This window comes from Diaporthe citri (genome assembly GCF_014595645.1).
Source record: "Diaporthe citri strain NFHF-8-4 chromosome Unknown scaffold_1, whole genome shotgun sequence".
NCBI classification, from domain to species: Eukaryota; Fungi; Ascomycota; class Sordariomycetes; order Diaporthales; family Diaporthaceae; genus Diaporthe; species Diaporthe citri.
Window position 1 is genome coordinate 6,302,822 of NW_025064846.1, and position 18,987 is coordinate 6,321,808.

At 53.8% G+C, this 18,987-nt stretch overlaps 6 protein-coding genes across 6 annotated transcripts; 5 read left to right on the top strand and 1 right to left on the bottom strand.

Annotated features, from left to right (window-relative positions):
* Positions 1–728: 728 nt before the first annotated feature.
* On the top strand, positions 729–1,900 carry INS49_001672 (uncharacterized protein; the record flags this gene model as incomplete). Its single annotated transcript, XM_043162496.1, has 7 exons — positions 729–771; positions 955–981; positions 1,103–1,182; positions 1,243–1,265; positions 1,326–1,354; positions 1,409–1,666; positions 1,728–1,900. 7 exons carry the CDS (start codon positions 729–731, stop codon positions 1,898–1,900), a joined length of 633 nt encoding a protein of 210 aa, XP_043031002.1.
* A 2,342-nt stretch (positions 1,901–4,242) lies between these two features.
* Positions 4,243–5,227, top strand: INS49_001673 (uncharacterized protein; the record flags this gene model as incomplete). The annotated part of the gene is made up of 2 exons (XM_043162497.1): positions 4,243–4,742; positions 5,191–5,227. The coding sequence occupies 2 exons, from the start codon at positions 4,243–4,245 to the stop codon at positions 5,225–5,227; spliced, it is 537 nt and encodes a 178-aa protein (XP_043031003.1).
* Positions 5,228–8,158: 2,931 nt separating this feature from the next.
* On the top strand, positions 8,159–9,006 carry INS49_001674 (uncharacterized protein; the record flags this gene model as incomplete). Its single annotated transcript, XM_043162498.1, has 2 exons — positions 8,159–8,519; positions 8,582–9,006. 2 exons carry the CDS (start codon positions 8,159–8,161, stop codon positions 9,004–9,006), a joined length of 786 nt encoding a protein of 261 aa, XP_043031004.1.
* A 284-nt stretch (positions 9,007–9,290) lies between these two features.
* Positions 9,291–13,970, bottom strand: INS49_001675 (uncharacterized protein; the record flags this gene model as incomplete). Its single annotated transcript, XM_043162499.1, has 1 exon — positions 9,291–13,970. One exon carries the CDS (start codon positions 13,968–13,970, stop codon positions 9,291–9,293), a length of 4,680 nt encoding a protein of 1,559 aa, XP_043031005.1.
* A 698-nt stretch (positions 13,971–14,668) lies between these two features.
* On the top strand, positions 14,669–15,305 carry INS49_001676 (uncharacterized protein; the record flags this gene model as incomplete). The annotated part of the gene is made up of 4 exons (XM_043162500.1): positions 14,669–14,721; positions 14,783–14,871; positions 14,927–15,058; positions 15,121–15,305. The coding sequence occupies 4 exons, from the start codon at positions 14,669–14,671 to the stop codon at positions 15,303–15,305; spliced, it is 459 nt and encodes a 152-aa protein (XP_043031006.1).
* An 878-nt stretch (positions 15,306–16,183) lies between these two features.
* Positions 16,184–16,717, top strand: INS49_001677 (uncharacterized protein; the record flags this gene model as incomplete). Its single annotated transcript, XM_043162501.1, has 1 exon — positions 16,184–16,717. The coding sequence occupies one exon, from the start codon at positions 16,184–16,186 to the stop codon at positions 16,715–16,717; it is 534 nt and encodes a 177-aa protein (XP_043031007.1).
* Positions 16,718–18,987: the final 2,270 nt, after the last annotated feature.

The following is an 18,987-nucleotide window of genomic DNA, read 5'->3' on the forward strand; positions in this document are numbered from 1 at the left end:
TGTCTTCCATTCTCGACTTTCACCGGGAACCTCTTTGCTTCTGCGACGTTGGACGCCACGCTCCTTACTTGGTAGTCGGGCAACTGCCCGCCAGGCCCCTGGACTGTACCTCAGTCTACGACCATCATTTCTTCTTCGGTGCACCAAGCCTACCTCCCCACTCTCTCCCTCGCCATTCTTCTTCGATCATCCCGCCGCCCCCAGCCCCCAAAAACGCACGCGGGCGGAAGGAAGGAAGGAAGCCAGGAAGGAAGGAAGGGATTACGCGCCCGCGCCCGCGCCTGTGCCTGCGCCTGCGCCTGTGCCTTTGCCTCGAGGTTCAAGGGACATCAGGGTCCGCCTCGGCGTCAATTGACCTCGACCAGGTCGATCCCGAGATCCAAACCCGACTTCTCATTCCTAAACTGCATCCAGCAAATTCGTGCTGCATGCCGAACTCAATCACCACGCGATCTCCATATCGTCCTCCCTGCGACTCTGTGACAGGCCTTGGCGAAGTCTGTCGCAAGCCTGTCCGGTCCTGATTTGCCGGCTGTCGAGGCATTGACTTTCGACCTCGCTGGGGGACTCGGCTCAACGTCGTCTTCGAGTCAGGCTTGAATGCATGCGCTCTTAAGCTCGGCTGAAAACCATGCCGCACTCAAGATATCAAGCGTTGTAGGTCACCCCACTGCCCACCCATTACTTGCCAACCACCCCTACCTTCTAGAACAATTCCACCAGCTGACATGACTCGAAGTCGGGAGTTCCAGGTAGTCGTTCTCGGAGCAGGTGAGCACGTGCCCCGCAACATATCCCGTTGCAAAACCACCCTCTTCTTGTGCGCGCCTATGTATGAGTGTGTGTCGGCATGCGCGCATGCGCGTGCATGTGTGCATAGGTACGCGTAGAAATACGCTCAAATTTGTCTCGCCCGAGTAGACTGACATTGGGGCTCCCCCGTTCTCTTACTAGGCGGCGTCGGGAAGAGCTGTTTGACTGGTGAGTGGAGCCCACCCATCGACATGGGCATCTCTTGTAGCCCCCTGTCGAGAGCTCCCTGTCAAAACCTCCAAGAACCATGGTTCTCGTAAAAGCTGCGGAATTGACCAACTACGTGCAGCACAATTCGTCCACAATGAATGGATCGAGAGCTATGATCCGACAATTGAGGACTCGTACCAGAAGCAACTGGCCGTCGATGTATGTGCCTAGCCTTACAAATTGCCTTGCCCCACTACAAACAACTAACGCGAAGTTCAGGGACGCCAGGTTGTCTTGGAAATGTGAGTCGGTGTCTCGAACGATATGTCTTGTCGAGCCTCACGTGGCTAACACATGCCCAGCCTCGACACCGCAGGAACAGAGCAGTTCAGTGAGACACGCCCCTTGGGCCCCTTCTCAAGACAACTCCGCTGACCTGCTGCAGCATCCATGAGAGACGTGTACATGAAGAACGGTCAGGGATTCCTGCTTGTGTTCAGCATCACATCGCGGTCCTCACTGAATGAGCTGCATGGTCTTCGAGAAGAGATTCTGCGCATCAAAGACAGGGATCAAGTGCCCATCGTTATCATCGGTAACAAAGCCGACCTCGAGGATCAGAGAGAAGTCCCGCGCACGAAAGCATTTGCCGTCTCACAAGACTGGGGCGCTCCTTACTACGAGGCGAGCGCCAGGACCAGGAGTAAGTACCTGCTCAAGAACCCCAACGAGCAGTGGTAGTGGAATCTGACCTGAGGGAACAGCGAACGTCGATGAAGTCTTCATCGATATATGTCGACAGATGCTAAGGGTAGACGATGCCATAGAGGCAATGGACGAAGAGACGTTCGAGACGCGATACAAATACGACGAGCACAGCAGGAAGAGGCGGCGGCGGAAGAGGAAGAAGGATCATCCAAAATGCGTCATATTATGATTGATCTCTTCGCTTCTTCTTTGGGGCCCAGCTGCTCCAACCTTATCTTTACTATTTTGCCCAACCTCAAAAGATCAATCTCTTCCGACATTTCACTCGCCCTCAAGACTATATACACTCTCGGCCGTTTCAAAAGGGGTTCTGATTACCCGGCGTCAAGGTTCTGGAATCTTTGTGCGAGCTTACTCATTATACCACCATTGCTCCAGCCGATACCAAACTTTGCGAAGACGCTGAAGTCGCACGCCGCATTGTCGTTATATTTTTGCTGTCTACCAGAGCAAATGGCTCTACATAGACAACCGTGGGCAGCCGCGTTTTCCTCCAACAAGCCACCAACAACAGAGTTTACAAGATTCGAATTTCACCAGCATTTTGGGGCGGTCCCGAAGGCGTTGCGCCGGAAAAAAGAGGAGTGTTTTGCATCAGAGAACTGGTTTATGGGAAAGGCTTCTTGACGGGTTTGGATTTTCTAAAGGGAAGAATCTCGGCCGGGTCTGGAGAATGGGATTTTTCTGTTGCACCTTGGAAATAGAGGACAGGGGGGAAACCCCGTCATTGCAGGTGCGGCCATCAATGGTCGGCCACGGCTAGAATTATGGCATCTTTCACCCACAAAAGGCGTTTCCACGATGATTTCTGCTGATGGATGAGTCTTTCTCCATATTCCCCGACTGCGCTTGCTGCTTGAAAAATCAAGCAGAGGCTCTGACTTCAAAGGCAGCTCACACACACGGCCGCATCCTGTCACTCCCCCCAGCCGGCTCAAGACCCCAACCCTACTTCCGTGATCTATCATGACCTTCAAATGGTCATCGACTTTCTCACTCACAAGATGTTACCTCACTCGCCCAATGCAGCAGGCACATCATAACTGCTCTCACCTCTGCGACCACAATTCTCTCCCAGGTTCATTCCACTTATTATCTGAGTACTCCCGACTCCTGAAGCCTCAAGCTCTCACCAACCTCAACATCCTGGCACTCGAACAAAATTGACGTCGCCTGCCAGACTCAGCTAAAGCTGGCTTACAGCGCCTCCCCCCCCCCAACCACCAACCATTCCATAAGAGGCAGGCCCATACCGAGAATCGCAGGCCGCAGACAGCACTAGACCGAGAAGACAACAAATGGAGTCATTCGCCCTCGCAGCCGAGCACTCAGGCGCCATCAACCACATCCACACCCTAACTATCAGCCCGGCCGTCGTTGGCGTCGCTAGGGAGCTGAGGCTGGCTGTGACCGTCGCCATCGCGGGTTGGGTCGCCGTCACTGGCATTAGAGCACTCGCCGCTGCGGGTTCGCGGGAGCCTGCGAGGAGGGGGGAGTAGGGGAGATTGCACTGGCTCGTGGGGCTCATGGGCAGGGACGGAAATGTGGCTCCGAGGCAGGGCTTGCTTTGACCGGACGAGGTTAACAGAACTGGCCGTCCGGTGTCTATGAGACTCGTGGATATGATCTGGTTCACCTCCAGCAGCGTTGACTGAAGATCCTACATCTCACGGCGTATATTGGATGCCACTGTCGGCTGGCGAGAGAAGATCAGGCGGCGGTGAGAGCATCAGCGGGTTTCCCCCCCCCCCCCCCCCAAAGTCTCCCTGTTCGTTGGGACGAAGCAGGTCACCTACCAAGGCTTTCACTGGTACTGAAGATGAGACAACGAAAGGGAAGTCTCGCCTGGAGTTTTCCGTGCGCAATTTATGCCAACCATGCTCCGGACTTCTGGTGATGAGTGGTCTCACTCACAGCGAAGTGTCGTTCTTTAATATACTTGGCACTCAAAGCTGCTTATGACCCTCAGAGATCTTGGACACTTATCAAATTCTGATGCTGGAACCTGGTATCGCAGTTGTTGAAATGTTATATAAATGTTTATTGGGAGTTCAGTACCACCTAAGCACACGCACTGGAGCGCACATTGCATCTCTTGGGCCTCCAGTGCTCCCCGCGTCAGATGCCAGAAATGCTGCATGATCCATCTTGTCTTTGCTCTTGTTTTCTATTGGGCTGGTTGAAAATGCTTTCGCAAATAAAGTTCGATCGCCTGCACCGTGTGCCAATATGACTCGCATATCTTGTGCCTACAATGCAAGCGATGCAGTCTCGATCTCGAGGGCGTGTAAGCTTTGCTCGCACGAATCAAGCCGCCGTCCGTGTGCATCGCAAGGAGTTTCAACGTGTGCACCGAGGCTCATAATAGAGAAACCATATAGAGACTGAACAAATCGAAATCGACTCTCAAGCCGGAGCAATATCTTAGTCGTCTTTTTCCCCCTGGATGCAATATCTAAAAAGTCCAGCGCGCACTAGCCGGCAACAGAACCGCACCGCAACCGAGTACTCATGGCTGAACAGGCAGCACAAGTCGAAGGCGCCGAGCCACCTCCACCAGGACGGACTGCCAACCTGAACCACCCCCAGGATGCTCTCTACAGTATCAGTTTGGCGACAGCAGTGCTGACACTCATCCTGCCCATGCCCTTCCTCCTCGTGCGCGTGTACACGCCCTGGAAGCTCTCATCCCCCCCGAAGGTCGAAGACTGGTCTTGCGCGGCGGCATTCCTGTTCGGCATCGCATATCTGGCCAGCGGCATCGTGTTCGCCGAGCACGGGGGCGGGCACCACGTCTGGGAGGTGACGCTGTCGCAGCTGCAACGCATCTTGGAGACGACCTACTGGAACTCTATCGTCTACAGCCCCGCGGCGCTTTCTACCAAGACCACCTTGCTACTCATCGCCGTGCGGGCCTTGCGGAGCAACAGGCTCTTCGTGTATATCGGCTACTGCCTCATGACTGTCATGGTGGGCTACTACGTGCCGGTGACGATTCTCAAAATCATGACGTGTAGGCCGACCCGGGGATACTGGGATTATGGCGAAGACTCGTCTTGTTATGATTACCGCTCCGTATTTCTATCCGACGCTATTGGGGCGGTCGTCACGGACATACTCGTGTTGCTGATGACGATACCATTTTTGTGGACGTCGTGGGGGCTTAGAGTAAAGATATGGGCGATTCTGGGAGCTGGAAGTGTGAGTTGTGGCTTGACAAGCCTCTCCTGGATTGTCAAAGAGCATTTTTCAAACAGGAAAATATTCCGAGAAATATGTATGTGTATGACCTACAGCAGTGCTGACATTTTAAGTTTAGGTCGCAACGGCAGTATCACTCGTCCGCATGGTACTTGTCATTTGCTTACAAGAGACAAAGGACCCGACGTTGGACTTCGTGAGACCGAGTTTGTTTGGGTACGTTCAATTTCGAAAGCACATACTTTCATAGCGCTTTAGGCTTGTGTCAGAATCCATTGCAGAGAGGCAAAGCTGACCAGTCGACCGATACGACAAGTCAAATCGAAATAGCAATAGGACTCATCTGCACATGTTTGCCCACGATGGATGAATATTTTCAGTCAAGGAAAAACCTCCAAAGCAACTCACAAAGACCTCGACCCAGTATGAGGTTCAACACTCGCAAATTTCTGGACGTCAGTAGACTCCGACCTCAAAGGCTGAGCGCGCCAGAAAGAGCTGTACCGGCGGCTTCTCACACAGTTCCCGGCATTCAGGTGGAGAGGAACATTACGGCCACTGGAGCATACAGTCCCGAGACGTTACTACGTCTTCCATCGTACTGCTTACAGCCGTCGACCATGCAATCATGTGCAGCGCCCTCTACCTCGCTGGAGTCATGGTCGCCGAATTTTGCCACAGAACACCAAGCCAAAGAAGCGGCGCCTCCAATTCCAGAGAAGAGCAGTGCCAGATTTTCAATACACCGCAAGTCGTGGGGGCAAGCCACAACCCTCTCCGGCTACATGGACTCCACAATGCAAGACACAGAGAACGATGCAGTCACAAAACACTACTCAGAGCCCGGATACAACTCTCCACTCCAGGAAAAAGAGTGGTCTCCATGTTTTCCGCCACCATTATTTTCCAAGGCCCGAGGAATCCCACCTATACCAGAAGCCATCACACCTGCTCCATCAACTTCATCTGCGCAACACTCACCGAGGATGCTCAGGTTATCTCCACGGTGGAATCGCTGGCCTCGGTCGCCTACAGCAGATCCAAGTCCGCCCATACCGCCCGTTCAAGACCTGCTACATGATTTTGAGCCGCCGTCAATGTGGCAGATTAGACAACTAGACAGCGATTATCGACATTGTTCCGTCTGAATACATATGGAGGCCAATTATGTATATAATTTCTCGAACGAAACATTCAACACCATGATCGTGGCCTAACTGTACTCTAGTCTTACGACTGTTATTTATACAACAGGTTATAAATTCGTCCCTACAGCCGAACATCCTGGTCCTTGATGCGCACAATTCACGGCGGCGACCACCGCCAATGTTGGTGGATTGTCTTGCCAATGGCGGCTGGAGTCACAACATCAAGATGCCTCAATTTTCAATATCTTCCACGGTTGATTGAGTATACCCCATACAAGGAGATATAAAGAACAATATCTGTGCCCAAAAAGCAAGTTTCGGGCTCAAATGGTTTCGCAATCAGCTTGAGCTACTGTGTGGAACAACGGGTGTGGCTTTACACAGCCCATATCCTATGCTCACCTAAGCTCTATGTTAAGAGTGGGGACGACTACATCATGCGAGCTATGTAACAAAATTTGTATCTGCTGGCGGGCCTGACTCATTGGAGAGGCGGGTGTCTTGATGACCAACAAGCAAACTATTAGAATGAGCAATCTTGGCACATCACGTCCAGTGGCAGAGCATGGAGACTCTGAGAGTGATTTTGAGCAGAGGAGCAGATCACACTCGCCAGGATTCGAGAAAAGGTCGAGGGGGAGGCTCCGGCATGGAAGGCACACAACATAACCGCATGTCAGCTTGCCACACATGGAAGTCACAGCTGTCTAAGAGCCGGGACTCATGTGTATATAAGGTTGGCAGCGTTGTGATTCACAGGCCTGTCAATCAGGAACATCAAGTGAGGATTCGTATAACGTGTGCGATTCTCCCCATGGCTCCAAAGACTCGTGAATGTTTGCTTTACTGTAAATTTCTTCTGATATGAGAACAGTCGCATACACCAGCAGTGGTGTCTATAGCCGCCTTATATTATGGACTACTGAGCCTTTAATGAAATGATCTACTAAGCCCCACTATTACGTGACTAGTCAGCTGTGTTTGCCAGGCCCTCTTGATCATTGATTCTTTTTGCACCTTTTCTTTCTTGAGAAGCTTACCGCTAATTGTGCAACGTTCTACGAACCCTGCACATTGGATCTTCTCCAACATATCAAAACAACTATGGCCACAGGATTTACCATTGTCAGCAATTTCTGGCATCGAAGCGTCTTGGTCCACAGGTCAAGAGTTGGCCTTTCCGTAGGACCGTAATTTCGGGTCACAATGTGGAAGGTCAAGATCCCTCAGCGTGCTCCAGTCCCTGCTGCTTTCGCCAGAGCCTCGTTCTATCAGTATGTCCAATCGAATAGGGCTTTCCGTCATGCGTCTGAGGGAAATCCTTGAACAGTCACACTTATGCGGATTGTAGATCTTTTCCTCCGAATGTCTTGTGCCACAATGTGGTCTACCAACTAGACTTGCAGGTCAACGGGCTCGACAGCCTGCATGCAGCTATATGCACATGTGCTTGGGAACAGCCAACAAGAAACATTCATGTCTCAATTATTCTGAAATGGGCGTCGCACGGCTTTTCAGCCGGCATGCCCCCAAACCGCTCAAATATATTTGATGTCCCTTGCCGCTTGCCCATGTGGCCCAGCAAAATCCATTCATTCTCAACCTGTCACTCTCCGCACACACAACAAAGACTTGCACCATCCGCCGAAAAAATGTGGCTACTGCCCCGCTTCTCGAAGCCTCGTGACAACAACAGCAGCAATGCCATACCGGCTGTTTGCTTTGATATTTGTAGTCAGTCTTGTCTTTCTGGTCCCGCCCTTTGCTTGATTTTTCTGACAATCGCAGACCATGCGAACTTGGAAGCACAATCGAGGAACAATAACGCGTCGCTTTGCGATGACGGGAGTGCTTTCATTAATTATATCAACGGGTGCAAAAATTGTATCACATCTAACGGTGGGGATGTCACTGCGATTGATGGTGCTTTGCTCAATTTCTGCGAGGCTACGGACACAACGAATGCTTCCATCGATGCGTCATGGCTTATAACGTACCCGACGTATACACCGACCATCATGAACATACCCAGCAGCCTTGGCGGCGAATCATACGTCCAGACATTGTACAAACCCGCAATGGCCGTTTCAACTCGGCCGGAATACTTTTTCCACTTGTCCGTCGGCTCGATCGTTTCGAGCCACATCCCCGCGTCCATCCTCAGCCAGCTCGCCTACTCCGTCAGCCTCTCTGCCGGAGCGGCGAGCGTGACAGGGGACCCGACGAGCCTCATCTATGCGGCGTTGGAGGCGACGTCGCTGCCCTCGTGGTTCACGGCTGCGGTGCCTGTCACCTACTCCTCGCAAATACACACGGTTCAGGAGGAGATCAACCAGCTTCGAGCTACACCGATAAGCCTGGCGTCTGTGTCCACTTCGTCGCCCACCTCTGACGACCCGGTATCGCAGACCTCTCTCGCCAGCAGCGCCCCATCCACAAGTGAGTAATTGCCGAGACCGAACTCCACCGAGATGCTCGAGCTGACCTGACCTCGCCATAAGCCTCCGAGACCCAAAGAAGTAAAGCCTGGATTGCCGGACCAGTCGTCGGCGGCATCGCCGCGATCTGCCTCCTCGCGCTCGGGGTATTCATATACCAACGGCGCCGGAGGCGCAGGGCGGCCGGGCGGCCGGAGCTCGAGGGCGACACGTTCCAGAAGACAGGTGACAAGCCGCAGCTGCATTCCGACCACCTGCCGCCGAGGTACCTGTACGAGATGGACGCCTCGCACGCCCCGTCCGAGGCCGACGATGGCGCGCTCCCGGAGATGGCCGCGAACGAGGCACCGGCTCGGGAGCTGGCGGCTGATGACCACCACTCGCGAGCTTCCGTCAGCAAAAAAGACGTTGCACATCCTGAGACTTCTGCGGAGGGCCGCGAAAAATGTCATAATTTCCAAGACGTGGTGGAAACACGGCCGTCATAATAATAGTGGCGTCGAAGGGAGCCCCGCCTGCCTGTTGGACTGAGCGGCCTCGAGTAATGGGTAATCAAGTCGTAGAATATTGCGGAGTCAACCTTGACCTCCCGGTTGGGCTCCAAGTCTTGTGTTAGTACATCTCCCATGGGTATAGAACAATTATCCCGAAGCCTGAAACTGGAAAACCCGAGTATAACACACACACACACACACACACACACACACACACACACACACACACACACACACACACACCAAGATACCACATAATTTACACTAAGTTGCACTGCTCAATGCTTAGTATTCTTGCCACTTCCGCCAGCACCGTGACCACCGTCATTGTCACCACTCTTTCGCCTGAAGCTGCTCGGCCTCCGAGCTTCAAGGCTCTTCAGCCTGTTGCCCAGGCTCAACCTCGCAGCAGATACTCCCGGTCCAAGGGGGCTTGGCTTAGCAGGCGTGTTCGCAGAGCTCGCCGGCGGCACAGAGGAGAGGCTGTCGCCGTCACTTTCGCGCTCGAGAGGAGATCTCACCACCTGGAAGCCCGAGACGCTTGCAGGGGAGTCCGGCCCGGCTGCAGGGGTGGTAGACTGATCATCAGCATCGCCCTCGGGGCCTATCGAAAACGGCGCCGGCGCCGACTTTCTTCTGAGTCTGCTCACCATGACCGCGGCCTTGCCAAGCCCAGCCCCGGAGGACAAGGTACTCCCACTGCCGCTGCCGCTGCCACTCCGTTCCCGTGCGATGTCCTTCTCCCCGTGGCTTGTCTTCGCCCTCGAGTGGCCGTAAGACTCCGTTCTCTCGCGCCCCATCCCCAACGCCGCCCTCATGGCGACCCAGGTCTCTACCTGGCCCTTGTCTGCCTCCTCGACACACTGGCAATCATCGCCAGCAGGGCATTCGGTTTCTCCCATGCTGTGCCACTCAGCGAGACAGTTTTCATGGAAGACGCATCCGCAGCCCAAGCAAGCTGGATAGAGCGCGTTGATGGCCTCGTGACAGTACACACATGTGAGCTGTGTCTGTGTACGCCTACATCTCTCGCAGACACCGACCGCGCCTCCCAGAGACGGGCTCTGAGAATACTGTAGTGGTTGCAGCTGCATCTCGTGGACACGACAGACGCCTGTCACATCGAGGCCGCGGCCGGACGCCTGCAGCGTGTGGAGTTGTTCGCGTTTGCCACCAAGTATGATTGTAGGAGAGGTCGTGCCGGTGGCGGATTGGCTGGCGTCGTGGATGGCGGATTCAATGCAGCTGCTGTCAGCGCTGAGGCGTGCGCCTTCACTCCAGCTGCCCTCCTTAAGGACGTTGAATTTCATGATTTCTAATCGTGCTAAGGGGAGACGCCACATCTGTAGTATCTCCGCATACGCGTAGCGATAGCCTGCATAATCAGGGCTCCGGCTAGGGTCTAGTAGAGGAGTAGCTAGCCACCCATCGTCGTCGAATGCCGATTCATTTTCGATTGTCACTGTCACGCTGACGGGTATCGTGGACACGAGCTCGTCTCTGCGGAATTCGTCATCTGACACAGACGTTCTCGCTGTCTCTGTGGCCTCCGAAGACGCTCCGAAGTATGTCGAGCCTCCCCAGGTGATGTTACCATGGATGTGCGATATATTCTCCATGATCCTCTCGGCTGGGCTGGGACGCTTGCGCCCTGGAGGAGATGAGGACGTCAATGAAGTAAATCCGCGTGGCATGCCTGAAGTGAATGTGGATGCCAGGACGGACTGAGACCGACGAATAGCACGGTCATTTGGAGACGTGGAAAGGCTCTGAGTGTGATCTATCTCACTGAGATGATGGTCTTTGAAGAACCTGTGTGGCGGCGTCTCACCAGTCGAATACGACTGCGACGAAGGATCTCCCATCCAGAGGACATCTGGACTCTGTGGATCGGAGAAAACAACGGGCGTCTGCGACGTTCGGGGTGTTGTTACTGCTGAGCTGTAGCCACTCCTTCGCTCCATACTCCACTCTGCAGTGTCTGTCGGGAAGTATTCCAAGGAGAACGATGGGGCTTTCATCGGCAGCGGTGTTTCGGGCTGTGTCAAGCGAGACTCGGCATACGCCACACTGTCCTCTGCCGATGACTCTCCGAATATGCATGACAGCATCGCCAACATCTGTATATCCCCTGTTTGTCCGAAATAATCGAATAGATCATGAACAAAGTCTTGCGCGAGTGGGTGATGGCCCCACTTGACTCGTCCCCTCAGGAGCTCGTCGTTGTCTGCACGGTGCTCGTGGTTCCCGTGTTTCGAAAGGGCATCTCTAGCAATGACGAGTACGGACTTGTCTTTCTGGCGATGCTCATGTAACTCCAGCGGGATGTCTGACCTCAGCAGAAGTGCTGAATATCTCCATATGTTGACTAAGTCGTGGTACCCATACTTCTCCGCCACTCGAGCATTGTGCTCGCAGACATGGGCTCCGTCGCCGAAGATGATGTACTCTTCGGCAAACTGCTTCTTCGATGGTAGCATGTCACGCATATCATACAACGATACGATGTTCTTTGGTCGTCCGATCCGGCGACGATTTGTACCGGTTCCTGTGCCTGTGCCTGTGCCTGCGCCAGTTCCTCCGCCACTGGAACGGAGTGACTCATTCGCACTCCAGGTCTTGTGCAAGCGGCGTCCTGGACGGTACCACAGACTGATCTTGTGCATGGTAGTCATTTCTGAATCGCTCGAAGACGACGAGTCATCCGAATCGTCTGACATGGCTGATACATCATCATTCACCGAGGCTTCACCATCAAGGTACCGCTGCCGTGGAGGAGACTCATGAGTGAGACGACCAAAGCCAGCGAAGGTGGGCTGATCTTTTGGACGCTCCCTGAAAGTCTCGTTCGGACTGAAAAGCAGAGCCTTGGCTTCCTTGGTTGGAAAGAAGCTGACCAGCCGCCCATCGTTTGAAAATCGAGCGCCGCATGTCCTAATCACTGGAGGTATGGCAGGGCGGTGGCTTGGTGCCAGAGTGTTATCGATTTCAGTGCTCGCGCTCAATTCTTGCGACATGGACATTGATGCCGATGCTCCAGCCGGGATGTCGTTGTCCGAGTCCTCGCTCGAGCTTTCGTCAGCGAGCACATCTATTCCGTCGTCCAGGTCGCGCACGTTTTTGAAAAAGGTTGTGCTTTGCGTTAAGTCGGCCTCCCCAAGCAGGTAGGAGAAGGCTGCAGCAAGGCAATTCTGCTTGCGTTTTAAAAATTGTTGAGCAATCTGGTGAACCTCGCTTTCGAGCTTTTCATGAGCGCCGGGTGGCATGAAAGCATTCCTCTCGATGATAAACTTGGGGGCTTTGTTCTTGGGATAGGCATGCGGAATGTCGACCTTGACTTTGATGAAGATGTCATTACCATCGACGCCCCACGGGCCCTTCAAAGAGGCATTGAGTATGAGCGTATCCATGTCAATGCTGTCCCACTTGACATTGGGCAGCTGAGTGCTGATTCGGACAAACTCCTCTTGTAGCGATTCGGGCTCGCCCCACTGGTCGTCATGAAAGCCCAGCCCGAACATCGAGGAATCCTTGGACGCTGCTCGCTGCGGAAAGTCGGTACTCGATTTCCTCTTAGTCATCGTGATACCTCTCATCCAATTCATCTGAGCCTGGCTTCTGTCCACTTTGCCGTTTCTCGAATTCTTGGCCTTCATGGAGGGTCCTTTCCAGGACGGTCCGGTCCGGTAGGATGGTAGCTTCATGCCCAGAGTAAGTGCGCTTTGGCGAGACACCCCGGTCCGAGAATCGCTCATGGTCGCTGTTCGTCGATGGTGGTTGCCATCATCTACGGTCCGAAAGGTCTTGTATGTGGCTCCTTTTCTGGTTATAACCAGATTTGTCCTTGCCGCCATGCCCTTGACGTGTCCCACTGACTCCAAGACCTGAGGTTCCGGGCGTGTCAAACGGAGCTTGTTGTCCTCGCCCCAGGATACCAGCTGGAACTCGCGGTTGTCGAGCCTGTCTTCGCTGATACCACCGCGGGCTCTCCAGAGGAATTCTTTTGCCTTCTGACTACCATGGCCCTCAAATGTCGCAACTGGCTCGACCTGTCCGTCAACAGGGGTATCAGGGCCCATGCGTCGGTCGAAAAGATACAGATGTCCCGGCTCATTTTGAGGCATAGCCAAGAGGCCTCTGCCGAAGGGCGTGTGTCTGGCACGCCAGACAGGAAATTCAGTTCTAATGACTCTTTCTGGAACATCCTCGGCATTTCTGTAGTCCCAAAACTTGATACTCCTGTCCAAGGAGCAAGTCACAATGGCGGTGGCAGTGAAACGATTCCAATCGATGCCGTAGATCTTGGAAGTATGAGCACTTATAGACCTCAATGGCTCAGACGACTTCCGCTCGTCCCATATGTGAAGCCATCTGTCGTGAGAAGATGCGATAATGAATGGATCTTGGCGACTGTACTTGACCTGTGTAGCGCCGGCAAACCAGTCACAGAAGGTGAGGGCTGGTTGCCTCGGCCGCCTCAGGTCCCAGCAGTGGACGTAGCCATCTACGGCGCAGGTTGCCAAAAGGTCAGGATGGTGGGCGGAGAAGTTGATGTCAGTGATCGCCCTGGTGTGTCCTTGCAGGGAGTGTTCGATGGCGCCAGAAGTCGAGTCATCCCGGAGGTTCAAGTTCCAGACAAGACATCGATGGTTGGCGGTAGACGCGACCCAGTAGTCTCGGGCAGCAAACGGGGACCATTGAACATCAACGACAAGCCACGGAAGCCCATGACTGCTCAGGCGGCGAGGAGGACTGTAGGGAGAGTCGAGGTCGATAATGGCCAATCCTTCCGGAGACGCAAGGGCGACGTCGCGGCCGGACGGGGATATTGTGGCAGAACCAACCAGACCATCCACGTGGATTGTGCCATCTGCATCAAAACTTTCGCTCTCATAGGCCGACTTGATGGTCTTCACCTTTTTTGGCGATGCCTTGAGCTGGTCGAAGACTGAAGGCATGATGAGAGTGCCGGAGGAGTGGCTTGTCTCTGGGGGACCATGCTTGATTTAGTCACATAGGGACTAGTCCTTGAATCATGTGGTGTCTGGGGCAGGTTGTCATCGTAGACTGAATGGGGAAGTATATGAAGAGGGCGTTGGGAATAGGAATTTGGCAAATACCGATCTCGCGACATGGTAAAGTTGCACCTACGCACCATGTGACAAGCTGAGGTCGATTAGACCAGGGGTCCCTCTCCGACATGCTGCTGGCGCTGAGATAGTGGTACTTGGGTACAAAGTTTCTTATCTAATCAGGCCCCCCCCCCTCCTTGGCAGACATCCCACCAAGCACCTGCCTCCTCGGAACGGTAGTCACGAAGTGCCTGATGATACCATCACCATCAACTTCAGCTTGTAATCTTCCCACTGCATACAGACATACGACTGCTACTCCCCACCACTTCCAAGTCAGACCCACTATCACAACCCCCTCCTATACCACTCTCTCCCTCTCAGGTCTAGAACTTTCGTTTGTCCGCCCCATCAAACTGCGCCACACCGGTCCAAACCTAGCTGTACCCCTCGCCCGGTCCGTTCTCGATAAGACCTGTGATCGTCTGGCTCAAGGAAGATCTTTAGTCGCCAGAGTCACCTTCAGCTACGAACCATTCAACCAAAACCAGCTGTGCTACTCCGTAGTAGCAGTGACACTCGACATGGCCTTGCCCAAGAGAATCGTCAAGGAGACTGAGCGCCTGATGGCCGAACCGTATGCCGCCTGCCAACTCAGAGGCTTAGACCGTAGCTCCTGATCTGACTTCCCTTCCCAGTGTGCCCGGAATCAGTGCAGTCCCTCACGAGGAGAACCTTCGCTACTTCGACGTCACCATCGACGGCCCGGACTCCTCCCCCTATCAAGGTGCGCGATGTCGGGTCATGCGAGCCTGCAAACAGGACTGACCGGTCAAATTTAGGTGGCACGTTCAAGCTGGAGCTGTTTCTCCCCGACGACTACCCCATGACGCCACCCAAGATCCGCTTCCTCACCAAGATATTCCACCCCAACGTCGACAAGCTTGGCCGCATCTGCCTCGACGTCCTGAAAAGTGCGCATAGGACGATTCTCACCCCTGTCCAGAGATCCGGCGGGACGCTAACAAGCTCATAGACAACTGGTCTCCCGCCCTCCAGATCCGCACTATCCTCCTCTCGATTCAAGCCCTCCTCGGCGCGCCCAACCCAGACGACCCGCTTGCTGCAGACGTCGCCAAGTCATGGAAAGAGGACGAGAAGGCCGCTATCGAGACGGCCCGGGAGTGGACACAGAAATACGCGACGGGCCAGCAGCAGTAGGAGGAACCCCCTGGTCGCCCTTTTCAATTTGATCACGAGGAGGAGTCAGTTTTTGCGGCCGCAGGGTGATGGCCCGGCCCTGAAGATGAGAATCTGGAACAACTAGACAGGGTTCTGGACCAGATCTTGGAAGAGAACCGGGACCCCAATCGCTATTAGGATGAGGTCCAGCAATTCACAAGCTTTGGAGTCTGTAGGCGAAAGTAAAGCGTTGGGGCAGTGGGGATGAGGAATTAAGGCATGGTTGATGGCTTGATTGCTGACGGACAAATAGCGGGAAATCGGCTGCGACTTGAAAGACTGAGGATGGGAGAGGCACCACCGCAAAGGTCTATGTGGCTATCTGGACATTTGCAAGACAAGACATAGGTGTACGCGGCAACAGCAGTCTTCACGCTGTAATAGAGATGACCAAGAATTTGACAGGCTCCATGCCTTTCCGCCATATGCTGTCAAAACCAGCTCTTCATTGTCATGTGCACGTCAAACGGGATCAATCGGGGATAAATGTCCCTCACTACTTGAGATGATCTTACTTTGACCCCACGGCCTTCAAACAAGGGATCGCCCTTGGTCTGCCCGCCCCCTGAAGGTGCTCCTTTATGGACAGAGACAATGCGGAAAGACAAACACGATTGCTGTATTGATCGTACAATGACTTTGTTCGCTGACCAACACTGGAAGTGGAAGGATCAGCTGAAAGGGGCATCGGGAACATGATAAATATAGGTCACCTTCTCAGTGCTTCTCAGGTACAACTCTAAACAACCATATCCGTTTAGGAATCAACATTCGGTAGCACGCTTCACCAACAATACCCAGCTCGCAGACCAACAGCCTCACATATCGTATACAAACACTACCAACTGAACGCCGCCATGTATCAGTATAGCGACTGGAGGTGTGGCAGCTGCGAGAGATCATTCTGCATTGCGATCGATGACGAGGAGTCCAAGGGGAAAGACACTTGTGTTTGCCCCCACTGTGGGAGCAAGTCCGTCACCCCAGCAGAAGAATCGGGACCGCCCACTCAAGAAAATGGTCAACCAGGCGCCGCTGCCCCTCTCGGGATGCTCGCCCTCCTGGACACGGTGAGGAACCTGAACGGCCCCGGGGACAACCCACAGGTCCCGGGTTGGTGTGGGCTTCCATCCACGTGGTTTTCGCCAGAGGAACGTTGCAGACTTGCGCAGCTCAGGTTGGAGCGCCAGGCGTTGTTTGTTCGATGTAAGCGTGCAGCACTGGAATGGTCGGAACTAGAAGTTCGCCAGCTGCTATTCCTCAAGGGAATCCGTTTTAGGTCCAATGTCGACGCTGGTGAAGAGCTTGGAGTTAGCCGCAGTAGGGTCGATCAAAAGTATCGAGACTTGTGCAGTGTTTTTGGCCTAACCCAAGAGGTTGACGAGGACTAAGGTAAGTTCTTCTAACACGGTAAGATTGCTATTCTGCTCCAGCTGGTTCGATCCCCGAGGACAGCAAGCAAGTGCTTGCTTGTGCTGGGGAGTCTGCATCAAGCAGTCAGCTTGTAGTTCCCATATTAAGTCTACTGATCAAAATTTTATTCGGCTTGTTCCTCGTGTGCCCAGATTTATTGGACATGTATATAGACCAAAGTGGTATAACAGCATAGTTGTTTTCATTAGCATTTGCTATACAGCTACTTGTGTACTGTGATAATCTGAGAGAAATACTGTGCAGTGATTATAACTGTTACTAATATGTTTGATAACTCAACAGTTGAGCTTCACACAGCATGTCTGTCACCTTCCCAGGTCCACGGTGCTCACTCAGAGAAACTTGATCCTTGCGAACTCGGAAGGCCACTTACTCCCGACCATAGGATGCTGAGCAGTTCTTTAAACAGCAATTACTTGAATAAGTCGTAGATCTCCAATGCGTTTTGGATCCTATCCAGACACCAAAGCACTACTCATTCGAAGGTTCGGAGGCAAGGGCCAACCTGCACACGTCTTTAAGCATTGGGGGTGGAGTGGGCACCTGTCAGGTCAATGCAGGCCGTGTACGTGATCAACAGTCAAATATGTGTATACGTACACGAGTGCGCGTGCATGTGTAAAGAGAAAGGGACAGTGAAGGCTACAAAATTGTCAAACCCTAGGTAAGTACGGCAGATTCGCTCAAGGTCATATTAGTCTATGAACGAATTGTTGAAAGTGTTTCTGACTCATACATTGATCCGCAAATTTGCAGACCAGAGACTGAGAATCCATCATTTCCAACTCAAAAGCCGTGAGATCCGGGGTGGGCTGATGATTTGCGCATCGCAGAAATAGCCGAATTGCACATAAGCAATGTACCACAGTACGAATCCCCGTAAGATGGGCAAGATCCACAGCACCCTCGGGAGAGAACAGATTGGTGGAATTGCTGGCTAAGAGCCTCGACACGAGCTCGACCCCGTTGTCTAAGACAAGTTGTTAACTTTCGGGACAGGTGCACCCATTTTTGACGAGCTCAAGCGATGTGGACGTGGCTCAAGGACGGCAATCGCCGAAGACCTCCATGGTCGGTGCCAGACTTCCTTTCAAACCCAACCTGAAGACGAAGAGGAGGGGAGAAAATTCAGCGGGAGCTATGATGGAAGACATGAGATACAAAGAGGGCGCATACTTTTAAGCGAAAGTGGACGGCTTCTTCGTTGACATATGATTGAAGTCGGCGTAGGTATACCAAGTATCCACCTGTAATTACTAATGACGCTGGCTGACGTTGAATTGGGGCACCATGTGCGCGAAAGCAGAGCCGTGCCTGAGCGCGCCGGGATCTCGAGCCTATCTGGCCGTCGAGCATTGCTCGCGGAAGGGAAACCCTGGACCCGGGAGCGTGCCGGGATCGACCAGAGCCAACCACGGCCTGCAAGACAGCGGCCCCTTTTCGCCGTGTTCCTGACCGTCGGCGGGATCCCAGATGAATGCTGTGTTTCGTGTGCCGGGAGGTGACGTCGCTCGTCCGCGTGAGAAGAAGGGAGCCGGAGCCGTTCTGGCATTTGTGTGCCATAACCGCAGAAAGCGCAGAAGGGCGGCCGTAAGTTGCAGCACATGGCGGGCTCCAGGGGCGCCAGGATCAGGGGAGCAGCGGGAGCAGCAGCAGGTGGGTTCGGACAGGCATTTGGGCTCCCGAGCCAGCGGCGCTGGCTGCCCATTTCTTGTACGGGCCGAGCGCAAAATGGTGAGGACGGGGGCGGCGACGGCTCGAGTGAGGCACGATGGTACTCTCAGAGTGCCATCGCGAGGTTCGCAAGCAGAGGGCTAAACCTCTTCTGGGCTGCGTCATGGCCATCTGGGAGCTGTCAATTTCCCGTTGCCCATTTTTGTCTCCTTGCACGGGCGCTCGAGGCCGTGGACGTCGTGGGAAAAACACCCGAAACAGAAGATGCCGGCAACAAGGGCCGCCAGGCGTGTCAGACAGAGCTAGCATTGACTTGTAAGCTGTGGGCTCCAGGCATTCAGTCATCCATCTTGTCCAATCCAGTGCAGTCCCGCCCGGTCCCGTCCAATCAACCCGCCCTCGCCGTTGAAGCTTTGCAGGTTGGTCAGGAACCAGGCACCGGGAAGGGAGGTGGTCAGACGGCAGCGCTCAAATCAGGTAGACTACACAGTGACAGCCGTGTGGCGCGCGGCCGGGCCTGCGGAGGCTGCATGTTGGCTTGTTTGTTTTGTTT